Raw genomic sequence first — 23786 nt, 5'->3', positions numbered from 1 at the left:
TACTGAACATTTCACCTAACTATAACTTTACTTTAACTTTTGGGGTTTTTCAGTGAATATACATATATATAGTGTCCTGTGATGACAAACTTATAATTCCTGTTATGGCTAAAGCATGCCATATTATTCTCTTTATGGATTTCAAATATATCTAATTCTGCCGTAATGGTCATCAACATGTTCTTTAATTGCCTCTTCATGTGTGTATGATAGTTTAAATGAAGACATAGGGGGTCAATCTGACCTCGGCGGTAAAAGGCGATTTCCGCCGGTCAGAAGACCGCCATGACACCGCCGCGGGCGCGGTAAACCGCCACGGTCATTCTGACCCGCAACTGGCAAACCGCCAAAAACCCGACATCCACAAAAGTCCGCCACACCAAAGGTCAGCAGGAAACTGGCGATGACCAAACCTCCACCGTCACGCCAACAGAAATACGCCCATGCCATTCCGACCCAAGAATCCACGCGGTGGTCTTTCAACCGCTGTATTCCATTGGCGGTACACACCGCCGCGGTCGAAATACACACACACTTACAAAACACAACCACATTGGACAATTCGAAATACACACACCTGATACACATACAAACAACACTCCCACACACCCAATACAATATAAAACACACACCCACATCACCCACAAACCCTTACGACCAAAAAAAACGACAGAAACACAGAGACAGACAGCACTGCTTAGATAACACCCATCACACAGAGGCAAACCACACCATCACCCACACAATATCCACGCACAAAACACCACACATCACCACACTCACCACACTCTACAACACATACACCACCCCACACCTCATCCACACCACCCTATGGCACCCCAAAGACACCCCCGGTTTTCAGACGCCGAACTCCGGGTCATGGTGGAAGAAATAGTTCGGGTAGAGCCCCAGCTCTTCGGGACACAGGTGCAGCACACCACCATTGCCAGGAAGATGGAGCTATGGCAAAGGATAGTCGACAGGGTCAACGCTGTGGGACAGCATCCACGAAATCGGGATGACATCAGGAAGCGGTGGAACGACCTACGGGGGAAGGTGCGTTCCATGGTATCAAGGCACAACATCGCGGTGCAGAAGACTGGCGGCGGACCCCACCTACTCCCCCAGAATTTACAGCATGGGAGGAGGAAGTCTTGCACATCCTGCATCCTGAAGGCCTCGCAGGAGTATCTGGAGGAATGGACTCTGGTAAGTCAAATCTTAACTACTTCATCCCCCCCACCCCACCTGCATCCCAAATCATACCCCCACCCCCATCACACCTACTCCCTGCAAATGTCTCACCATCACAACCCACCCATCCCAACACCTAGCCCTGCATGCGTCCACAAAGCATGGACACCCATCACCAAAGCATGCCCACTGCACATACACATCTCCCCCACAAGCCACCCTCACAAAAGCCCCCACACAGGAATGCCAGCCCTGGGGTACACGGGCACCCACCCATTGCACGATATGGCACACACTGAAGCAATAACCATACCTCTATACCCCTGCAGGACCCGAACGCCACCACACTGCCCAGGAGGGTCCAGAAATGTCCACCCCACCCCCAGAAGAGGCCACCAGTGATGACAGCAGCTCTGTCTCCCTGGACCCAGATGACCAGCCCGGCCCTTCGGGGACCTCGGGACAGTCGGTTCCCCTCACACAGCCACTGGCCACAGCAGACCCAACCCCCTCTGGGAACACCAGCACAGCTCCCACCCAGCGGGCCCATGCCTCTGTCTCCAGGACACGTCAATCAGCGGTGTGTCCACCACTACAGGGCACCCAGGTTAACCCATCACCCCAACAACAACAGGGACCTGGGGCAGTGGTAGTGGGCACACGGTCCAGGGGACAGAGGCCCAGGGAAACAGGGGAACTGGGAGGGCTGCTGTGCGACGGGGGGGGGGACAGACCCAGGGAACCCACTCTCCACGAGGCCCTCTCCTCCATCATGGGAGCATACCACCACTCCCAGGAGACAATGGCGACGGTACTGGCCAGGTTCCAGGAGATCCAGGTCATGCAGGAGCAACAGTACATGGGGTTCAGGGAAGAACTTCGAAGCATCAGTTCCGCAATGGGCACCATCGTCGGGGCACTCAACCAGATTGTCACCACATTGCGGGACCATGTGGCACCTCAAAGGGCCCCTGTCACTAGCATGGACCGAGAACAGGCAACCACCTCCGCTGGCGCTAGTGGACAGGAGGCCCCCACACAACAACAGGCCACCAGAACCCCACCTCCTGTAGAAGAAGAACCACCCCGCAAGCGGGGCCTGAGATCTCATAAGAAGACAGAGTAGGATGTCAAGACCCCCGCCAGCAAAGGATACCCCCTGATGTCATCCCACTGTCCCACATTGTCACCCTGTCCAACCTTAAACTGCCCCTGCTCCACCTTCCACAGGCATATGGACAATGCACCTGTGAGACTGAAAAGCTGGACTCTGCCATGGACATTCCTCCACCATCACCCATCACCGATTTTCCATCCATGTCCCTAAATTCAGCACTTTAATAAAAACACTTATTGCACAAAAACAATCTGGAGTCTGCCTGTATTGTGAACAAATGTATTAAACATAACGCTGCCAAAATGTCCAGTTACACAGTGATGAGAACATACCACTGTCACACAGCTGTAGTCCATGGGTAAACAAAGCAGAGGTCACGCAGTGGGGGCCACATCTCTGAAATTTGAAGGGAAAGTCACAACTCAGTTAACATACACTGGGGGAATACGACAGACAGTAGAGAGGCAGGAGACTGTAAGTAATTGTAAAATGCCGGTGTTGAATTTTACCTGTGTGTTATTGAAAATACTGTTGTATCACTCTGTCCCTTTTGTCTGTCTCGTCCCCGTCGTCTTCCTCCTCTTCACTCTCCACAGGTTCCACCGCTGCCACAACACCACCATCTGGACCATCCTCCTGCAGGAAAGGCACCTGGCGTCGCAAAGCCAGGTTGTGAAGCATACAGCAGGCCACGATGATATGACACACCTTCTTTGGTGAGTACATTAGGGATCCACCTGTCATATGCAGGCACCTAAACCTGGCCTTCAGGAGGCCGAAGGTCCGCTCGATCGCCCTCCTAGTACGCCCATGGGCCTCATTGTATCGTTCCTCTGCCTTGGTCCTGGGATTCCTTACTGGGGTCAGTAGCCAGGACAGGTTGGGGTAACCAGAGTCACCTATTAGCCACACACGGTGTCTCTGTAGCTGTTCCATCACATAAGGGATGCTGCTATTTCGCATGATGTACGCGTCATGCACTGACCCAGGGAACTTGGCATTTACATGGGAGATGTACTGGTCTGCCAAACAGACCACCTGGACATTCATCGAATGATAACTTTTTCTGTTCCTGTACACCTGTTCACTTCCTCTGGGGGGAACCAAAGCCACATGGGTCCCATCAATGGCACCAATGATGTTGGGAATATGTCCAACGGCATAGAAATCACCCTTCACTGTAGCCAAATCGACCACCTCAGGGAAAACAATGTAGCTCCGCATGTATTTCATCAGGGCAGACAACACTCTGGACAAAACCTTATAAAACATAGGCTGAGACATCCCAGATGAAATGGCCACTGTTGTTTGGAATGATCCACTTGCCAAAAAATGGAGTACTGACAGAACCTGCACTAGAGGGGGAATCCCTGTGGGTTGGCGGATGGGTGATATCAGGTCTGGCTCCAGCTGGGCACACAGTTCATTAATAGTGGCTCTGTCAAGTCTGTATGTCAGTATGACATGTCGTTCTTCCATTGTCGACAGGTCCACCAGCGGTCTGTACACAGGAACAGTCCTCCATCTCCTCGCAAGTCCCAGCGGACGGTGCCTAGGAAGGACAACATGGAGCACAGAGTCAATCAACCCACAGGTACGTTCACACAGCTTGCACAGTACACGATTCTCTATGCATTGAATGGCTTGTATGAGTGGCAATGCAAGGCCTAGGCCTGTGTGATGCAGTAGAAATTAAGCCATTTGGGCCCTTGAAATGGCGGCTGCCTGACCTGTGAAGTGTGACAATGGGATGTAAGGGCAATGCGCTGGCGTGGCACACCGTGGCGGTAGGCGGTCGAAGACCGCGGTGCTAAGCCGCATTGGTTAACATTGAACCCTATGGGTTTCAGGAGCCAATGAGGAAGTGCGCCGGCGGTCACGGTACGCACCTCCGCGGTACGCACCGCCGCGGCCGTGACCGCCATTTTCTATCTGCTTAATCACTCGAGACCTGATCATCCACAGGAGAGGACCTATACTGCAAGTGCTGCTGTGACCTCGGTCTGGAAGAGACAATGGCTGCTGCGACTGGGGAAAGGGCCCCTGCCTTCACTTCTGAAGAATTGGAGACACTCGTGGATGGGGTCCTCCCCCAGTATGCGCTACTCTACGGTCCTCCAGACCAACAGGTAAGTACACTGGGACCATGTTTTATGGCCAATGCCTGCGTTGAGTGGGGTGATTGAAAGATGGTGGGGAGGGGAGCGAATGAGGCATGCATCGCACGACAGATGAGAGCATGTGCCATATGGCAAGGTTGGGGAGGGGGGGCCACTCACATCGACCATGCAGAAAATGATGATATTTATTTTCCCACCCTGTACATGTCACATAGGTCAGCGCCCATCAGAAGATCGAGATTTGGCGTGCCATCGCCAAGGACATCCGGGCCCTGGGGATCCACAACAGACGGGGCACCCACTGCCGAAAGAGGTGGGAGGACATCCACCGCGGGAGCAGAAAGACCGCGGAGGCTCTGCTGGGGATGGCCTCCCAACCTAGGAGGTGTGCCACACGGCAATTGACCCCCCTGATGTCCCGGATCCTGGAGGTGGCCTACCCCGATTTGGATGGGCGCGTGAGGACATCACAGCAGACACAAGGGGGTGAGTATCAGCAAATTCTGCTATATTAGCGCACAGTGGAGGTGTCTGGGTGGGGGAGGAGGGCTGTGGCTATCTCTAGGCCAGGGTGATTTCTGTAGGCTAGGCCCCTCCGTAAGGCATGGCCCTGTGCCCCCGCCCCCCACCTCCTGTAGGGTGCTAAGTACAGCTATCCATGGCCCTGGGTCACCTATGTGTGCATTTGTCATCCATAGACTTGTAGGCCAAGTCACAATAATTGAGTAGTGTACACCGAGTGCGCGGCGTAGTGCAGGGGGCTTCTGTGTCTGTCCTCTCCGCCAACGGTGTCGTCAATGCATGCACTCAACATGTCTTTCTTTCTCCCCCCCCCCCTTTTGTTGTGGTCTTCCTGTTCATGTGTGCATTAGCATCATCAGGCGGAGGAGAAGTGGCATCGGAGCACGAGGGAGCTGCATCTCACATGGCCCCGGAGGACCATGCAACCGACTCTGAGTTCACCAGTGAGACGGAGGGCGAGGGGAGCTCCACAACGGGGACCCGTGGAGACGTCAGCGACACAGACACGTCCTCGGAAGGGAGCTCCCTTGTGGTGGCGGCAACATCCGTGCCCACCGCTACAACAGGTACAGCCGCCACCCAGCGCACCAGCTCCGCCCTCCAAGCAGCCCCTCAGCGTTCGCCCCGTGCCTGCTCGGCCAGGAAGGCGGGCATCTCCTTCGCCCCAGGCACCTCAGGCCCTGCCCTAGTTACCCCTGCTGCCCTCAGTGAGGAGATCATTGACCTCCTCCAGACGCTCATTATTGGGCAGTCTACCCTTTTGAATGCCATCCAGGGTGTAGAAATGGAGGTGCACCGGACCAATGCATACCTGGAGGGCATTCATTCGGGTCAGGCTGCCCATCAGCGATCGTTCAACGCTCTGGCCTCAGCACTGACGGCAGCCATTGTCCCTGTCTCCTGCCTCCCCCTCCAATTTCCTCATCCCAGTCCCACTCCCCTGTTCCTCTGCCTATCCCAGCCACACCTACAGACCAGCCTGCACACACATCAACACCCAAGGGCAGCTCATCCAGACATAAGCATCACACATCCCACAAGCATTCACACAAGCAACATCCACATGCAGGCATGCCAACAGCCACACCCACCAGAACACTCCGCACACGTGCAGTCACCACCCCCACTGCCATTTACACGTCCCCTGTGTCCTCTCCCACTGTGTCTGTCACCCCCTCTTCCAAACCACACAAACGCAGGCAGCCACCCACCCAACAGCCATCCACCTCACGACAGCCTCCGTCACAAGCACCTGCACCCAAAGACAGCACACTTGACTCTCCTACAACCACATCCTCTTCCTCCACTCCCATACCCACTGCACCTACCCTTCCCACTGCTCCTAAAAAGTTTTTCCTCTCCAAAATTAACCTCTTTGCATCACCTGACCCACCCCCTCCATCTCGTAAGAGTCCAAACAGCACCTCAGCCACCACAAGCCCTGCACCTACAAGGACCATAGTCCAGGGCTATTGGAGTCCACCAGCTTCTAGGGCAGCAACATCGGCCAGCAGCAAGGGGACAGCCAGCCCACCCCCTGGGAAAAGAACTAAAAAAGGGAAGGGCCGGCGCGAGAGGCCAGAGATGGCAGCCCCCAAAGACACTACCCTGGCACCGTCACCTGGCACATCCACAAAGGGAGGCAAGGGCCCCAGAGAATCGGCGAAGGAGGGCAAGGGCAGCAGGGCGGACAAGTCCGGCAGCAGGCGAGCTGCCCAGGAGGGCCCCACCAGCCCCATTTCGGGTGTGAAGGAGGACACCCACGGGCCCAGGACTCCAGCACAAGAGGGCCCCACAAGCGAAAGGTCGGATGGCGACTGAGCGGGAAATATTGGCCCGATCTGGTTCCCTGGGAACAGATGTCAAGCACCGCTGACCAGGGCCCCGCCGTGACAAGCACCGCTGACCAGGGCCCCGCCGTGACAAGCACTGCTGAACAGGGCCCCGCCGTGACAAGCACCGCCGAACTGGGCCCTTCAAGACAAGCAACGCTGACCAGGGCCCCTCCGTGACAAGCACAGCTGAACAGGGCCCCGCCGTGACAAGCACCGCTGAACTGGGCCCCGCCGTGACAAGCACCGCTGAACAGGGCCCCGCCGTGACAAGCACCGCTAACCAGGGCCCCGCCGTGACAAGCACCGCTGAACAGGGCCCCGCCGTGACAAGCACCGCTAAACTGGGCCCTTCAAGACAAGCACCGCTGACCAGGGCCCCTCCGTGACAAGCACCGCTGACCAGGGCCCCGCCGTGACAAGCACTGCCGAACTGGGCCCTTCAAGACAAGCACCGCTCCGCTGGGCCCTTCATCTCAAGCACCGCTCCGCTGGGCACGCCGTCTCTGAACTGCTCCGCTGGGCCCTTCATCTCAAGCACCGCTCCGCTGGGCACCGCCGTCTCTGAACTGCTCCGCTGGGCCCTTCATCTCAAGCACCGCTCCGCTGGGCACCGCCGTCTCTGAACTGCTCCGCTGGGCCCTTCCTGTCAAGCACCGCTCCGCTGGGCCCTTCATCTCAGGCACCGCTCCGCTGGGCACCGTCGTCTCTGAACTACTCCGCTGGGCCCTTCTTGTCTAGCACCGCTCAGCTGGGCCCTTCATCTCAAGCACCGCTCCGCTGGGCCCTTCCTGTCAAGCACCGCTCCGCTGGGCCCTTCATCTCAAGCACCGCTCCGCTGGGCACCGCCGTCTCTGAACTGCTCCGCTGGGCCCTACATCTCAAGCACCGCTCCGCTGGGCACCGCCGTCTCTGAACTGCTCCGCTGGGCCCTTCATCTCAAGCACCGCTCCGCTGGGCACCGCCGTCTCTGAACTGCTCCGCTGGGCCCTTCCTGTCTAGCACCGCTCCGCTGGGCCCTTCCTGTCAAGCACCGCTCCGCTGGGCCCTTCATCTCAAGCACCGCTCCGCTGGGCACCGCCATCTCTGAACTGCTCCGCTGGGCCCTACATCTCAAGCACCGCTCCGCTGGGCACCGCCGTCTCTGAACTGCTCCGCTGGGCCCTTCCTGTCAAGCACCACTCCGCTGGGCCCTTCATCTCAGGCACCGCTCCGCTGGGCACCGCCGTCTCTGAACTGCTCCGCTGGGCCCTTCCTGTCAAGCACTGCTCCGCTGGGCCCTTCATCTCAAGCACCGCTCCGCTGGGCACCGCCGTCTCTGAACTGCTCCGCTGGGCCCTTCCTGTCAAGCACCGCACCGCTGGGCCCTTCCTGTCAAGCACCGCTCCGCTGGCCCCTTCCTGTCAAGCACCGCTCCGCTAGGCCCTTCATCTCAAGCACCGCTGGCCCATTGGCAGGGCCGGATCTGTGTCGGCCAGGGCTTCACGAAGCACTCTGGGCACCATGCCTCCTCCAGAACCAGTAGAGTCTGTAATCCACTTAATGGACTGTGGCTTTGCACTCCCCAGGATGGATCAGTGGGCAATCCACCCACTGTAGAGACTTGAGAGACTTTGGCTTTGCACTCCCCAGGATGGTACAGTGGGCAACCCACCCACTGTAGAGACTTGTGAGACTGTGGCTTTGCACTCCCCAGGATGGTACAGTGGGCAACCCACCCACTGTAGAGACTTGTGAAACTGTGGCTTTGCACTCCCCAGGATGGTACAGTGGGCAACCCACCCACTGTAGAGACTTGTGAAACTGTGGCTTTGCACTCCCCAGGATGGTACAGTGGGCAACCCACCCACTGTAGAGACTTGTGAAACTGTGGCTTTGCACTCCCCAGGATGGTACAGTGGGCATGGAGGCCCCTCGTGGATCTGGCGTCGTGGACTCAACAGGCTGAGGTGCCCCCCCTTCCCTTCCCCCTGAGGTGCCTGTAGTTTTACTATCTGATGCCCCTGCAGTGTTCTCTCCAATGGAATCGGGTCTCGTGTGTGGGCTTTGCCCATGTGTTTAGGCCCATTGTCCCACGAAGAATGGATGATAGCCAATATGGGCCGGACTTTTGACCTATGTATATATTGTTCATGATGTAATATATTTTATTTATATATTTCATATTTCACGTAACTTCAAATATGCTATAATATACTTCAATTTTAATGATCATTTTATTTTGTCTTTGCATTCTTCTGGGGGGTTTGGGGGGTGTCACTCTGAGTTGTTGCTCTGCATTGGTGTGTAGGTAGTTGGGGGGGAGGTGGGTGTGTCGCGTATGTGTGTGCCCGTAACCTTTTCTCCTCCCCCCTCCCCTGTGTCGTAGGTGCAGTACTCACCGTTGTCTTCTGCGCCGGCGTTCATGTTCCTGGTAGAGGAGCAGGTAGACAATAGCTGGTAGGATGTTTAATTCGGGTTCCATGCTGTCCAGATTCCTTGTGGAGTGTGTAGAGGTGAGCGTTTTCCCGTTCGTAGTCTGTTTCCGCCGTGTTTTTATCGGTGGGGCTCCCGCCCCGGAAAAGGTGGCGGATTGGTGAGTTGTGATAGGGTGGGCGGTACATTGTCTGCCGCCTGCCTGTTGGCGGTGACCGCCGCGCTGTTTGTTTGTCCCGCCATGGCGGTCGGAGTGTTAAAGTGGCGGTCTGTGTTGGCGGTTCCCGCCAGGGTCAGAATTCCATTTTTTGGACCGCCTGCCTGTTGGCGGGTTGGCTGCCGCTTTAACACCGACCGCCAGGGTTGGAATTACCCCCATAGTGATGTATCCAGTGCCACATCTTCTGGATGATAATTGAAGAAACAACCCATTAATTGATTTATAATTTCAGTTTTGTGGTACAGTTCACTTTGCTTCCATGATCTCATATTTTTCTCACTCCTTCACCAAAATGGTAACCATAACTTTCTATACACGGGACTACCACCCACTTTCTGTAAAGGTCTTCTATAAAATCTATATATCTATATAAATCAGTCCCTTTCTTAATGGAAACCTTAATAGGTTGCTGTGTCTATTTTATATCACCACATACTTTTTGTCAGGCTCTTGTATTACTCATCTGATTTTCCTATCTGACTCTTCTCCATTGTTAAGTCCATTTCCTCTTTATATCCAAATCGCCTTTTCCCAGAGTACGCTCTTTTTAATCCAAAATGAACCACTTAATGTCATTCTCAGAATGTTGCATTTTATTTTAATGTTCACCCAAGGGTGCATTCCTTTTCTTCGAGCTAGTCACCGACCTATGCTCATTCAATCAAGTCCTTAAATCCATGTCTGTTTCTCTCACATGTTTTATTACTTGAGCATATGAGCAAATAAATAACATAGCTTGTTCTGCAAGTAGCCATAAAGTTTGTATATTGTCATTCTGTATTTCTCATTTCTTATATCCCATTCACAACTATTGAATGATCTGCATAGAGAATTCCCACAACATGTTTTCCATCACAAATATTCATTTGTTTAGGGCCACCTTTACAACTATATGTATGGACCAGGCAATTCCTTGATTTCTTATTTTTTTCTAAAGGCAAACGGGTTGTTCTCATACTTCCTGATTTTCTATATTAAAAATGTACAAGTTTACAGTTTATAGAATTATTTAGTTTATTACTGATTTTTAAATAATTTGTAACAAAAGCTATTTGTGTGTCCCTTTCCCTTTTTCTTTCACTCCAACATGCTATCCCTATTGAAATTTGTTGCTCTTTTGAATGCATGTTTCACAAATGTATTTGGATAACCATGGTCCTTTAGTTTATCCTTCAGGCAAATGCCTTGTTTATCAGAACCCCTTATATTCACACAGTTCCCCCTTAGATGACAGAACTGTCCGAACAGCATGTTTAGCCCTCTGACACTTTGGATGTAAGTTGTTGCAATGTAGAATGGCATTATTATCAGTGGGCTTCATTCAGAGTTCCACATCTAGGTGTCATTCCACATCCTTATATTAATGTCAAACTCCAGTGATTTCTGTTAATTTATGATGTCAATCTCAAATTTAAAACTCCCAACTCCAGGATTTATTGTGCTTATCTACATTTTCCTTCCATAGTAAAAAAAAAAAGTCATCAGTTTATCTTGACTAATAAGCAACATGTTCAAAGATAAATCAGTTTGTTCTCAAAGCCGAATGAATTTCAAGTCTAACACTCATGACATAACATTTGTATTTGGCTCCCCCAACAAATCGCAGGAATCACTCCATGAATGGACATGGTGAAAGTTTTCAGCTTTTCACACAGAGGTCATCTCAACTAACCTGCTTGGTTACTTGCTTAACAAAATAATCAGTCTTCAAATTCATATGAAAAATATAGCCAAGAGTGCTATGTGATTTTTAAATCTGCTCCAGAATATTGAAGCCTTCTTCCCAAACACTGAATTCAAATTAGCTTCAGGTTCTAGTACCTCTGGGCATCAGTTGTGCAAATGTTTGGCTCTTTATTCTCCTCAAAATAAGAGGAGCACTTCAGAGAGTAATCCTACATTTGACTGATGTTTTAATTCCAAGAGCAAAACACTTAACCAAATTCCACCTGCATTACCATCTTTCAGATGTCTGCCACTTGAATTTTGTGAAATGTTAAAATCTGCCCGCACCTCCTCTGAGGGCTTTCCCCAGAGTTGAACCAAATATCTCTCCCAGAAAGCAGAGTTTGGTGGCCAGAACAAGCCTTTAAGGAGTCATGCATACCTTTTCAATAAGAGACCATAGTTTCTAAAGAAGCCCTCTCTGAAGCGCCATTTCCCTGGCAATTCTCATTGAATATGGAATGCTCTGCACTCAAATCTAAGACTAACTTCAACACTTATATCTTCAAATTACATATAAAAAACACATTCTGGGATTCTAATCACACTTACAACAGAGTTTAGCTTTCATCCTAGTTTATGCACAAACACCAACAAGAGAAGACAACTAAAACCTGGTGAGTAGAGGCCTCAACAGATAACACATACTGATAGCACTACTCCTTCAAAATAGATCATCAGCCTACATAAGCCTATTTTATTCTACTTAAAGAGGTATGCCAAAGTGAGTGTATGGAAGAAATGTGCATATGCGTAAACTATGTGTAACTAATGTTTTTAAAAAAATATTTAAAACTACTGATATATAACAGTAAAGAAACTGCCTATAACATTACATTCTCTATACTTATTGCTCGAAAAATGCAACCCAGGATGTGAAATGTACTGTTAACTAAGACTTTTATTAGAAATATTATTCCAGTTCAATACGTCTTCTGGTGTGTTGCTATGTGTTTCATCCAGCACTTGTAATTATCTGTGGAATAAAATGTATACCCTGCTGTATAATTACTTGTTATGCCTGTGCCATTATGTGAAGCACCATGATGTCTTAACGACAAAGTCTGTGATATACAAAACCATGAATAAATAAATTGATACATTTGTTACTTTAATTGAGGATTAGATTATAGGTCAGTTGGCTATAAACTTTTGTATGCTGTGGTTTCACCAGTCTAGTTAATTATGAGGCATTATCATTCACTTTGCTAGTCTGTTGGATTTTGCCATTAGTATTGAACACACAATACATAAGCATGTTAGAAGATGCTGCCATATGTGGAGGATGACTACTTTACATCACATGTAATACAAAAATATATCTTGGTTTTCTAGATGTCATCTTCCTTCCAGACGAGGTGGAGTGGATAAAGTTTAATGTCGGAATGAATGGTTATTACATTGTGCACTATGAAGGTGATGGCTGGGATGCTTTAATAAAACTCTTGAAAGAAAACCCTACAGCAGTTAGCAGCAACGATCGAGCAAGTCTCATCAACAGTGCATTTCAGCTAGTAAGGTAAGGCATGTATTATTGGCTGATTGTTACCATAGTAACCCTTTTTTGGTTCATGTAGAATAATGGAACAACTGGCCCGGTTCACAAACTGCACTTTGGAGTATAGAAACTAGTAACTAAAGTAGTGATACAGGCAATTCAGAAATCTAAAAGTGTAAATCTCCACTTCGACCTCTCAAATATATATATGTTCGATGGCATCTGTCGCTGTAGATACGCATGTTTTGCAATAGCTCGCCATCTGGTGTTGGGCCGGAGTGTTACAAGTTGTTTTTCTTCGAAGAAGTCTTTCGAGTCACGGGACCGAGTGACTCCTCCTTTTGTGTCCATTGCGCATGGGCGTCGACTCTATCCTCGATTGTTTTTTTTCCGCCATCGGGTTCGGACGTGTTCCTGTCGCTCCGAGTTTCGGAACGGAAAGATAGCTAAATTCAGAAGATTTTCGTCGGTATTGTTGCGTTCGGGATCGGCGTAGTTAGATTCAACACCGCATCGAAGATCGAAGAGCTCCGGTGCCCTTTGGGGTAGTTTTTTGATCCCCCATCGGGGCCTGGTCGGCCCGACCGCGTGCTGAAGAACGCCGATGGAACGGACCCCGTTCCGTTTCTGTCCCAAATGCCACAACAAGTACCCCTATACAGACCAACACTTGGTCTGTAACCTGTGCCTGTCACCTGAGCACAGTGAAGACACCTGCGAGGCCTGTCGTGCGTTCCGGTCCCGAAAAACACTCCGAGACCGTCGAGCCAGAAGACTTCAAATGGCGTCCGCGCCGACAGCCCACCGAGAGTTCGAGGAACAAGAAGAGGACGGTACCTTCTCCATCCACGAATCGGACTCCGAGGAATTCGATGACCCACAAACCGTGAGTAAGACGTCGAAAACAACACATAAGAAGATTGACAAGGCCCAGGGGACGCCACTGCCACCAGGCCATGGCTCGACCCATAAATTCGGTGACCGACCGTCGGCACCGAAAAAGGCCCAAACAGTGCCGAGACAGTCCGACTCCGGTCGAGACACCGGTACGCAGCCTTCTCGGGACCGAGAAAGTGCTGGAGACAAGCATCGACACCGAGATAGCGGTGTAGACACGGCTCGACGCCGACACAGCGGCACCGACGAAGATCGACGCCGAGAGGTTTCGGCCCCGAAAAAAAGAAAAGTCAGCTAGGAGCCGAAAAAAGATGCAGACAGGGTTTCGGTGCCAAAACAACCTGCAACTGACCCAGTTTCAGGCTCTTATACAGAGGAGCATTCACTAACCTCCCAAATGCGAAAGCATAGGTTCGAGGAAGAGCTGCAATCTACCGATGTAGACCATACGCAAAAGCGTATCTTCATACAGGAGGGAACAGGGAAAATAAGCACCCTTCCCCCTATTAGAAGAAAGAGAAGACTGGAGTTCCAAACTGAACAAACACCACAAACAAAGGTGGTGAAAAAGGTTACTCCACCACCCTCTCCTCCACCTGTAATTCACGTCTCACCAGCACAAACTCCATCACATTCCCCAGCTCACACCACCATGAGCCAGGGTGACCAGGATCAGGACGCATGGGACTTATACGACGCCCCAGTGTCAGATAACAGCCCGGATGCATACCCTACGAAGCCATCTCCACCAGAAGACAGCACTGCGTATTCTCAAGTGGTGGCTAGAGCAGCACAATTTCACAATGTAAGCCTCCACTCAGAACAGGTCGAGGATGACTTTTTATTCAACACCCTCTCCTCCACCCACAGCTCCTACCAAAGCCTGCCTATGCTCCCTGGTATGCTCCGGCACGCAAAATAAATTTTTAAGGAGCCGGTCAAAAGTAGGGCAATCACACCAAGAGTGGAAAAAAAGTATAAGGCGCCCCCTACAGACCCTGTTTTCATCACTGCACAGCTGCCACCAGATTCCGTCGTTGTAGGAGCAGTTAGGAAAAGGGCCAACTCCCACACATCTGGGGATGCACCACCCCCGGATAAGGAAAGCCGCAAGTTCGATGCAGCTAGAAAGAGAGTCGCAGCACAGGCTGCAAACCAGTGGCGCATCGCCAACTCTCAAGCACTACTTGCGCGCTATGACAGAGCCCATTGGGATGAGATGCAACACCTCATTGAACATCTACTCAAAGACCTACAAAAAAGGGCAAAGCAAGTGGTTGAGGAAGGTCAAAACATTTCAAACAACCAGATACGCTCCTCCATGGACGCAGCAGACACAGCTGCAAGGACAATTAATACATCCGTGACCATCAGAAGGCATGCATGGCTACGAACGTCTGGGTTTAAACCAGAGATACAGCAGGCAGTTCTCAATATGCCTTTCAATGAAAAAGAACTGTTCGGTCCAGAAGTGGACACAGCGATAGAAAAACTTAAAAAGGACACGGACACTGCTAAAGCAATGGGCGCACTCTACTCCCCGCAGAGCAGAGGAAACTACGGCACCTTCCGCAAGACACCCTTTAGAGGGGGGTTTCGGGGTCAGGCCACACAAGCCAGCACCTCACAGGCAACACCGTCCAGTTACCAGGGACAGTACAGGGGAGGCTTTCTGGGCCAATACAGAGGAGGGCAATTCCCTAGGAATAGGGGAAAATTTCAAAGCCCCAAAACCCCTGCAACTAAGCAGTGACTCACATGTCACTCATCCCCTCCACACAACACCAGTGGGGGGAAGAATAGGTCATTATTACAAAGCATGGCAGGAAATCACTACAGACACTTGGGTTCTAGCAATTATCCAACATGGTTATTGCATAGAATTTCTACAATTCCCTCCAAACATACCACCAAGAGCACAAAATTTATCACAACATCATTCCGAGCTCCTGGAGACAGAAGTTCAAGCACTATCGCAAAAGAATGCAATCGAATTAGTACCAAACACACAAATAAACACAGGAGTTTATTCACTGTACTTCTTAATACCAAAGAAGGACAAGACGCTAAGACCAATCCTAGACCTCAGGATAGTAAACACATACATCAAATCAGACCACTTTCACATGGTCACACTACAAGAAGTGCTACCATTGCTCAAACTACACGACTACATGACAACCTTAGACCTCAAAGACGCGTATTTCCATATACCAATACATCCATCGCACAGGAAATACCTAAGGTTTGTATTCAAAGGAATACATTACCAATTCAAAGTATTGCCTTTCGGTTTAACAACAGCACCAAGAGTCTTTACAAAATGTCTAGCAGTAGTCGCTGCACACATCAGAAGGCAGCAAATACATGTATTCCCGTATCTAGACGACTGGCTAATCAAGACCCATTAGTTATCAAAGTGCTCACACCACACAAATCAAATCATACAAACCCTCTACAAACTGGGGTTCACCGTCAACTTCGCAAAATCAAACATCCTGCCGTGCAAAGTACAACAGTACCTAGGAGCCATAATAAACACAACAAAAGGAGTAGCCACTCCAAGTCCACAAAGAATTCAAAACTTCAACAACATCATACAACTCATGTATCCAACACAAAAGATACAAGCAAAGATGATATTACAACTCCTAGGCATGATGTCTTCATGCATAGCCATTGTCCCGAACGCAAGACTGCACATGAGGCCCTTACAACAGTGCCTAGCATCACAATGGTCACAAGCACAGGGTCACCTTCTAGATCTGGTGTTAATAGACCGCCAAACTTACCTCTCGCTTCTATGGTGGGAGAATATAAATTTAAACAAAGGGCGGCCTTTCCAAGACCCAGTGCCACAATACGTAATAACAACAGATGCTTCCATGACAGGGTGGGGAGCACACCTCGATCAACACAGCATACAAGGACAATGGAACGTACATCAAACAAAACTGCATATAAATCACCTAGAACTGCTAGCAGTTTTTCAAGCACTAAAGGCTTTCCAACCAATAATAGTTCACAAATACATTCTCGTCAAAACAGACAACATGACAACAATGTATTATCTAAACAAGCAAGGGGGGACACACTCAACGCAGTTGAGCCACTTGGCACAAAAGATATGGCACTGGGCAATTCACAACCAAATTCGCCTAATAGCACAGTTTATCCCAGGGATTCAGAATCAACTCGCAGACAATCTCTCTCGAGATCACCAACAGGTCCACGAATGGGAAATTCACCCCCAAACTCTGAACACTTACTTCAAGCTCTGGGGAACACCTCAGATAGACTTGTTTGCGACAAAAGAGAACGCAAAATGCCAAAACTTCGCATCCAGATACCCACACAGGCAGTCCCAGGGCAATGCCCTATGGATGAACTGGTCAGGGATATTTGCCTACGCTTTTCCTCCTCTCCCTCTCCTTCCTTATCTGGTAAACAAACTCAGTCAAAACAAACTCAAACTCATATTAATAGCACCAACTTGGGCAAGGCAACCCTGGTACACAACGCTGCTAGACCTATCAGTAGTGCCACACATCAAACTGCCCAACAGACCGGATCTGTTAACTCAACACAACCAACAGATCAGGCACCCAGATCCAGCATCGCTGAATCTAGCAATCTGGCTCCTGAAATCCTAGAATTCGGACACTTACAACTTACACAAGAGTGTATGGAAGTCATAAAGCAAGCCAGAAGGCCATCCACCAGGCACTGCTATGCAAGTAAATGGAAGAGATTTGTTTGCTACTGCCATATTAATCAAATCCAACCATTACACGCAACTCCAAAAGATGTAGTGGGTTACTTGCTTCACTTACAAAAATCTAACCTAGCTTTCTCTTCCATTAAAATACACCTTGCAGCAATATCTGCATACCTGCAGACTACCTATTCAACTTCCCTTTATAGGATACCAGTCATTAAAGCATTCATGGAGGGCCTTAAAAGAATTATTCCACCAAGAACACCACCTGTTCCTTCATGGAACCTAAATGTTGTCCTAACTAGACTTATGGGTCCACCTTTTGAACCCATGCACTCCTGCGAAATACAGTTCCTAACCTGGAAGGTTGCATTCCTCATCGCCATTACTTCCCTAAGAAGAGTAAGCGAGATTCAGGCGTTTACAATACAAGAACCTTTTATACAACTACACAAGAATAAGGTCGTCCTAAGGACTAATCCTAAATTTTTACCAAAGGTTATTTCACCGTTCCATCTAAATCAAACAGTAGAACTTCCAGTGTTCTTCCCACAGCCAGATTCCGTAGCTGAGAGGGCACTACATACATTAGATGTCAAAAGAGCATTAATGTATTACATTGACAGAACTAAAAACATCAGAAAGACTAAACAACTATTTATTGCATTCCAAAAACCTCATGCAGGAAACCCAATATCAAAACAAGGTATAGCCAGATGGATAGTTAAATGCATCCAAATCTGCTACCTTAAAGCTAAACGACAGCTGCCCATTACACCAAGGGCACACTCAACCAGAAAGAAAGGTGCTACCATGGCCTTTCTAGGAAACATCCCAATGCAAGAAATATGTAAGGCAGCCACATGGTCTACGCCTCACACATTCACCAAGCACTACTGTGTAGACGTGTTATCCGCACAACAAGCCACAGTAGGGCAAGCCGTATTAAGAACATTGTTTCAGACTACTTCCACTCCTACAGGCTGAGCCACCACTTTTGGGGAGATAACTGCTTACTAGTCTATGCAAAACATGCGTATCTACAGCGACAGATGCCATCGAACTGAAAATGTCACTTACCCAGTGTACATCTGTTCGTGGCATCAGTCGCTGTAGATTCGCATGTGCCCACCCGCCTCCCCGGGAGCCTGTAGCAGTTCGGAAGTTACCTTCAACTATTTGTATATATATCATTTCAACCTTATATAGGTACATACTTAGTCACTCCATTGCATGGGCACTATTACTACAATACAACTCCTACCTCACCCTCTGCGGGGAAAAACAATCGAGGATAGAGTCGACGCCCATGCGCAATGGACACAAAAGGAGGAGTCACTCGGTCCCGTGACTCGAAAGACTTCTTCGAAGAAAAACAACTTGTAACACTCCGGCCCAACACCAGATGGCGAGCTATTGCAAAACATGCGAATCTACAGCGACTGATGCCACGAACAGATGTACACTGGGTAAGTGACATTTTCATTTTCTGTCTTTTCTATTGAGAGATCCACACACCTTCAAGTTTACTACTAAGTAGTAAATGAGGGTGGGGACCAGGTGGAGAGGCTGGAAAAAGGGAAATACGTATTATTAAATAAATGGGATGGACTCCAGGAAGAGTAAGTAGGGATTTAGGTAGAGCTAATGAGGGATTAACAGAGGGGGAGATACCCACCTACAAAAGAGTAAGCCTCTTGGTAATCACAAACTACACTACTAAAATTACTTTAGCCAAATAGGACCCAACACAACAATAAATTAACTCCACCTCAGGCCTGGAGTAAATCCAGCACCACACATTGCCACCCACTGTTGCTACATCACACCCCCATAGAAAATGATGGAGCCAGGGGCAGGAAAGATAACCCCATGTGAAATAATGTTGAAATAAATTATTTCCACTTTAAAAGAATATATATTTAATTTAATGTTAAAATCTCCTACATTCATAGATATAATTGTTTGGCAAAATATTTTGATCACTTTTTTTTAAAATTTAAAAATAATTATCATTTATTTTGTTAAATAATTACATTAATGGAAATACATTATATATTATAATTGTGTAAAATAATTTTATAAATTAATTTATATTTGCTATTTTCTTAAAGTTTAAACTTTTATACTTTGCTTATATTTCACCATATGGAGATCATCTTTCCCCCGATGGTGGAGAAGTCTGTCTATGTGTGAAAAATTTGTATTACTAACTTTACACTATTAACTTAATTTTGAATGAAATATTTAATTAACTTATGCCAATTAATTTAGAATTAATTTTTAAATTTGTCTTTTAGAAATCCCACCTAAAGTAAAATGAATGTTTTTACTTATGTAAATATATGCATAAAATTATTTAATGTTATGTATAGAATTCATTTTAATTAATGAAATTATTTTTTTAAACCAATTTACAATAAATTCTGAATTAGGAAATGTTATTAAAATATACTATCATACAATATTTATTTTTTATTTATTTATATTTTTATATTAAATCAAATGTTTATATAATTTTGAAGACGTGAAAACAAATTATTTTGTTTTACATCATTTGTTACAGGGGTGAGTTTTAAGTCCCTGCCTCTATTATTTACTATGGGAGGGTGTTGCAGTAGCACTGGTTAACCATATATGGTGCTGGACTTACTCCTCGGACCTTATTATACACCTCATGTTTTGGGGGGGGTGGAGACATCTGAGTCCACACTTTGTAGTAAATTTACTTTTAGAAATGGTGATTAGCCAAAAGTAGTAAGGTTTAATTTGCACGTATCGATTTACTTAAAAAATGTACCTTTCTGAAGTTGCCCCAACTGTTTATTCCATGTGTTCTGTAAGACATCAGTTATATACTAATTTATTTATTCAATACATATGTATTATGACCCATTCTCCAGATGTGAACATAAGAGAACTGAAGTGTTTAAAGTAATGCCGCATAATTTCCATTATTAGTCCTAAACTGTGGCATCAGACTATATATACAGTTGGATCACACAATGAACAGTTTTAATCAAAACCTCACAACACCGATAGATTCAGCTAGTTTTACAACAGAACTGAACACAGAGTCATTCTCCCATGCTCACGTTGTAGAAACACCTTTAGTCCATCCACTTTCTATTTAAATATCACATTTATTGCTAATTAAACCTCTACAATTCTAAATATTAAAAATCCAGCTAATTCTTACTTTGTCAGTATAGTAATTCACATTAAGCATTACAGTTCAGCAGCCATGTTGCTCAACTGCATTATCCTTTGGGTGGTGTCTCATTATGTACTCAATGTGGGCAGAAGGAAGACAGGTCATATGAGAATATGAGCATATGTTTAACAACATTTCTGTTTCAAACATAAAATGTTCTCCTTGCCATTAATCAGGTCTTATAAGGAGATACACCTGTAACCTGGAGAGTAAATGAGCTCCAATTTTATGTCCTGTGAATAATGAATTAGCATATACTAATATAAAAATGTATCTATTTACTTAATCTGCATTCCTCTGTAGAAGCATCTCATGAGCACAGTTGGTGTTCCGGTAAAATGTCTTGTTATTAGATGCAAACTATTTAGTATGTTGATAAGCAAGACTTTCTAGTTGTTAATTCATCCATAGACTTCCTGTTCGGGATCTTGGGTCGGGATATAAACATACAGATCTCAAGGAAGAATTCAGTGGATTATTAAGGAACAACACAGCTCTTAAATATTCTCAACTGTAGTTATTTCTCAGACACCTTGTGTAAAATGACGTGGAATTTGAGGAGGCCTGACCAATCTAGGCCTGGTAATGCTAAATGGCTAATTTGCTAATCAGTCCTCATATTATCATATTACTTATTGATTCGTAACTCGGTCAGCCACCCAATTGTGTGCTATATATATATTTATTTATTTTTTTCACTTAAAAGACCAAAGGTTAGAGGGACGTTATAGTTCTGTTCTGAATTTACTCGCATGAAAACATAGAAATTCAATCATTCAATCAATCAGGAATTTGTAAGGCGCACTACTCACCCGCGAGGGTCTCAAGGTGCTGGGGACGGGGGAAGGAAGGGGACTGCTGCTACTGCTCGAACAGCCAGGTCTTGAGAAGTTTCCTGAAGGTAAGAAGGTCTTTGGTCTGGCGCAGGTGGGTGGGAAGAGTGTTCCACGTTTTGGTAGCGAGGTGTTTTGAGAATGATCTACCGCCGGTTGTAGTTCTGTGGACATGTGGGACGGTTGCGAGGGTGAGGTCGGCAGAGCGGGGTTGCCGGGTCGGGGTGTAAAAGGAAAGCCATCTGTTGAGGTATTCTGGACCGGTGTTGTGCAGTACTTTGTGAGAATGGGTGAGGAGTTTGAAGGTGATTGTCTTGTTGACTGGGAGCCAGTGCAGGTTTTTCAGGTTGTCTGTGATGTGGCAGTGGCAGGGGATGTCCAGGATAAGGATTGTGGACGTGTTCTGGATGCGTTGTAGCCTCTTCTGGACTTTGGCTGGGATTCCTGCGTAGAGGGCATTGCCGTAGTCCAGTTTGCTGCTTACGAGGGCTTGGGTGACTGTTCTTTAGGTTTTGGTGGGTATCAATTTGTAAAACTTTTGGAGCATTCGGAGGGTGTTGAAGCAGGAGGAAGAGATGGTGTTGCCTTACTGGGTCATGGATAATGAGGAGTTCAAGATGAATCCTAGGTTGCATGCGTGGGCGGTGGGTGTCGGAGCGGCTCTGAGAGTGGCAGGCCACCAGGAGTCATCCCATGTGGAGGGGGTGGAGCCAAAGATGGGGACTTACGTCTTGTCGGAATTGAGTTTGAGGCAGCTGCTCTTCATCCGTTTGGCGATGGCCTTCATTCCTTCGTGGAGGTTGGTCTTGGCGGAGTCCTTGGTGAGGTTCAGCTGGGTGTCGTCGGCATATGAGATGATGTTGAGGTTGTGGGTTCGGGCGATGTTAGCAAGCGGGGCCTTGCAGACGTTGAAGAGGGTTGGGCTGAGGGACGAACCCTGGGGTACACCGCAGATGATTTCGGTGGCCTCTGAGCGGAATGGGGGAAGGCAGACTCTCTGGGTTCTGCCAGTGAGATAGGAGGTGACCCAGTCCAGGGCTCTGTCGCGGATTCCTGCATTGCTGAGGCATGAGCGTAGGGTGTGGTGGCATATGGGGTCAAACGTGGCCGAGAGGTCCAGGAGGATTAGGGCTGCGGTTTAGTTGTTGTCATGTATGGTTCTGATGTCGTCGGTGGTGGCGATGAGGGCGGTTTCGGTACTGTGGTTGCAGCAGAATCTGGATTGGGAAGGGTCCAGGGTGCAGTTCTCCTCGTGGAAGTGGGTTAGTTGTCGGTTGACAGCCTTTTCGATGATTTTTGCCGGGAAGGGGAGCAGGGAGATAGGTTGGGAGTTCTTGAGGTCCTTTGGGTCCGCCTTGGGTTTTTTGAGGAGGGCGTTGATCTCATCGTGTTTTCAGCTATCCGGGAAGGTGGGGGTCTCGAAGGAGCTGTTGATGATCTTCCGTAGTTGGGGTGCGATGGTGGAGCTTGCTTTGTTAAGGATGTGGTGAGGGCAGGGGTCAGATAGAGAGCTGGAGAGGATGGTGTTTATGATTTTGATGGTGTCGTTGTCGTTGACGGGGGTCCAGGAGAGCAGGAGATTGGTAGGAGGTGAAACTGTGGTGTTGGTGGTTGCTGGGGGGGGTCTGGGTACTTAAGCTGTCGTGGATGTCTGCAATCTTGCAGTGGAAGTAGGAGGCTAGGGAGTCACAGAGGTCTTGGGATGGTGGGATGTTGTTGGCGTTGGAGCTGGGTTGGAGAGTTCCTTCATGATGTTGAAGAGCTCCTTGTGGCTGTGTGCGTTGTTGATTCGTTGAAGGCGGTTCTCTTGGCGGCTTGGGTGATTTGGTGGTGTCTGCGGATGGCGTTTTTGAAGGCTGTGTGGTTATACAGAGTCTGATCTTGGCACCACTTTCTTTCGAGTTTAGCAGCTACTTCTTTAAAGTTCAGCAGCTATAGTTAATTATTTCAGGTAACTATTACTCACGCCCTAAGGTAAACATAGCATGCGCCCCCACCATGCACAGTTTTTTCTTCAATAATTTGACTGCGGTTTCATTTATATTTTTAATGACGTTATAGAAGTTGTCATGGGTACTTTAATATCTGGGGTGATTAGCAGTGCATGGTGAGGGCACGAGTTATAGTTACCTTTTGTTAATTGTAGGTAACTTTTGTTTTTTCAAAGTGAATTTCTCTGTTTTTTTGTAATTCTGTTTCCTAACTGTAATGTCCCTGTCACCTTTGTTTTTTTTCATTGAATTTCGATGGTTTTTATAACGTAAAGTAATTTCACCAACCAAAGTCTCTTCAGCTAACCCCCCCTATAACCACCCTGAGAGTTTTTCTAGACTTTGATGAACGATATACTTAGAATTAGATATTTTAGGACAAATTAAAAAGACAATGTATTTGTCAAGTAAAAAGAGTGTGCTATATATCGTAAATATAAGAATTTGAAAAGTAATTAGAACAGAAATTTGACAGCTGACACACTGAAAT

The 23786-nt window shown here is 47.8% G+C and overlaps 1 protein-coding gene across 3 annotated transcripts in view; it reads left to right on the top strand.

Annotated features, from left to right (window-relative positions):
- Positions 1 to 23786, top strand: part of ERAP1 (endoplasmic reticulum aminopeptidase 1) — a 540616-nt gene that overhangs the window by 310553 nt on the left and 206277 nt on the right. For all 3 annotated transcript variants that reach the window (XM_069225890.1, XM_069225880.1, XM_069225900.1), the window contains exon 13: positions 12481 to 12664. In XM_069225890.1, coding sequence (XP_069081991.1) covers positions 12481 to 12664 — 184 coding nt within the window. The remainder of the gene's footprint in view (positions 1 to 12480; positions 12665 to 23786) is intronic.

The sequence above is a fragment of the Pleurodeles waltl genome, chromosome 1_1, assembly GCF_031143425.1.
Source record: "Pleurodeles waltl isolate 20211129_DDA chromosome 1_1, aPleWal1.hap1.20221129, whole genome shotgun sequence".
In the NCBI taxonomy this organism is placed as follows: domain Eukaryota; kingdom Metazoa; phylum Chordata; class Amphibia; order Caudata; family Salamandridae; genus Pleurodeles; species Pleurodeles waltl.
This window is presented reverse-complemented; position numbering and strand designations above follow the sequence as displayed.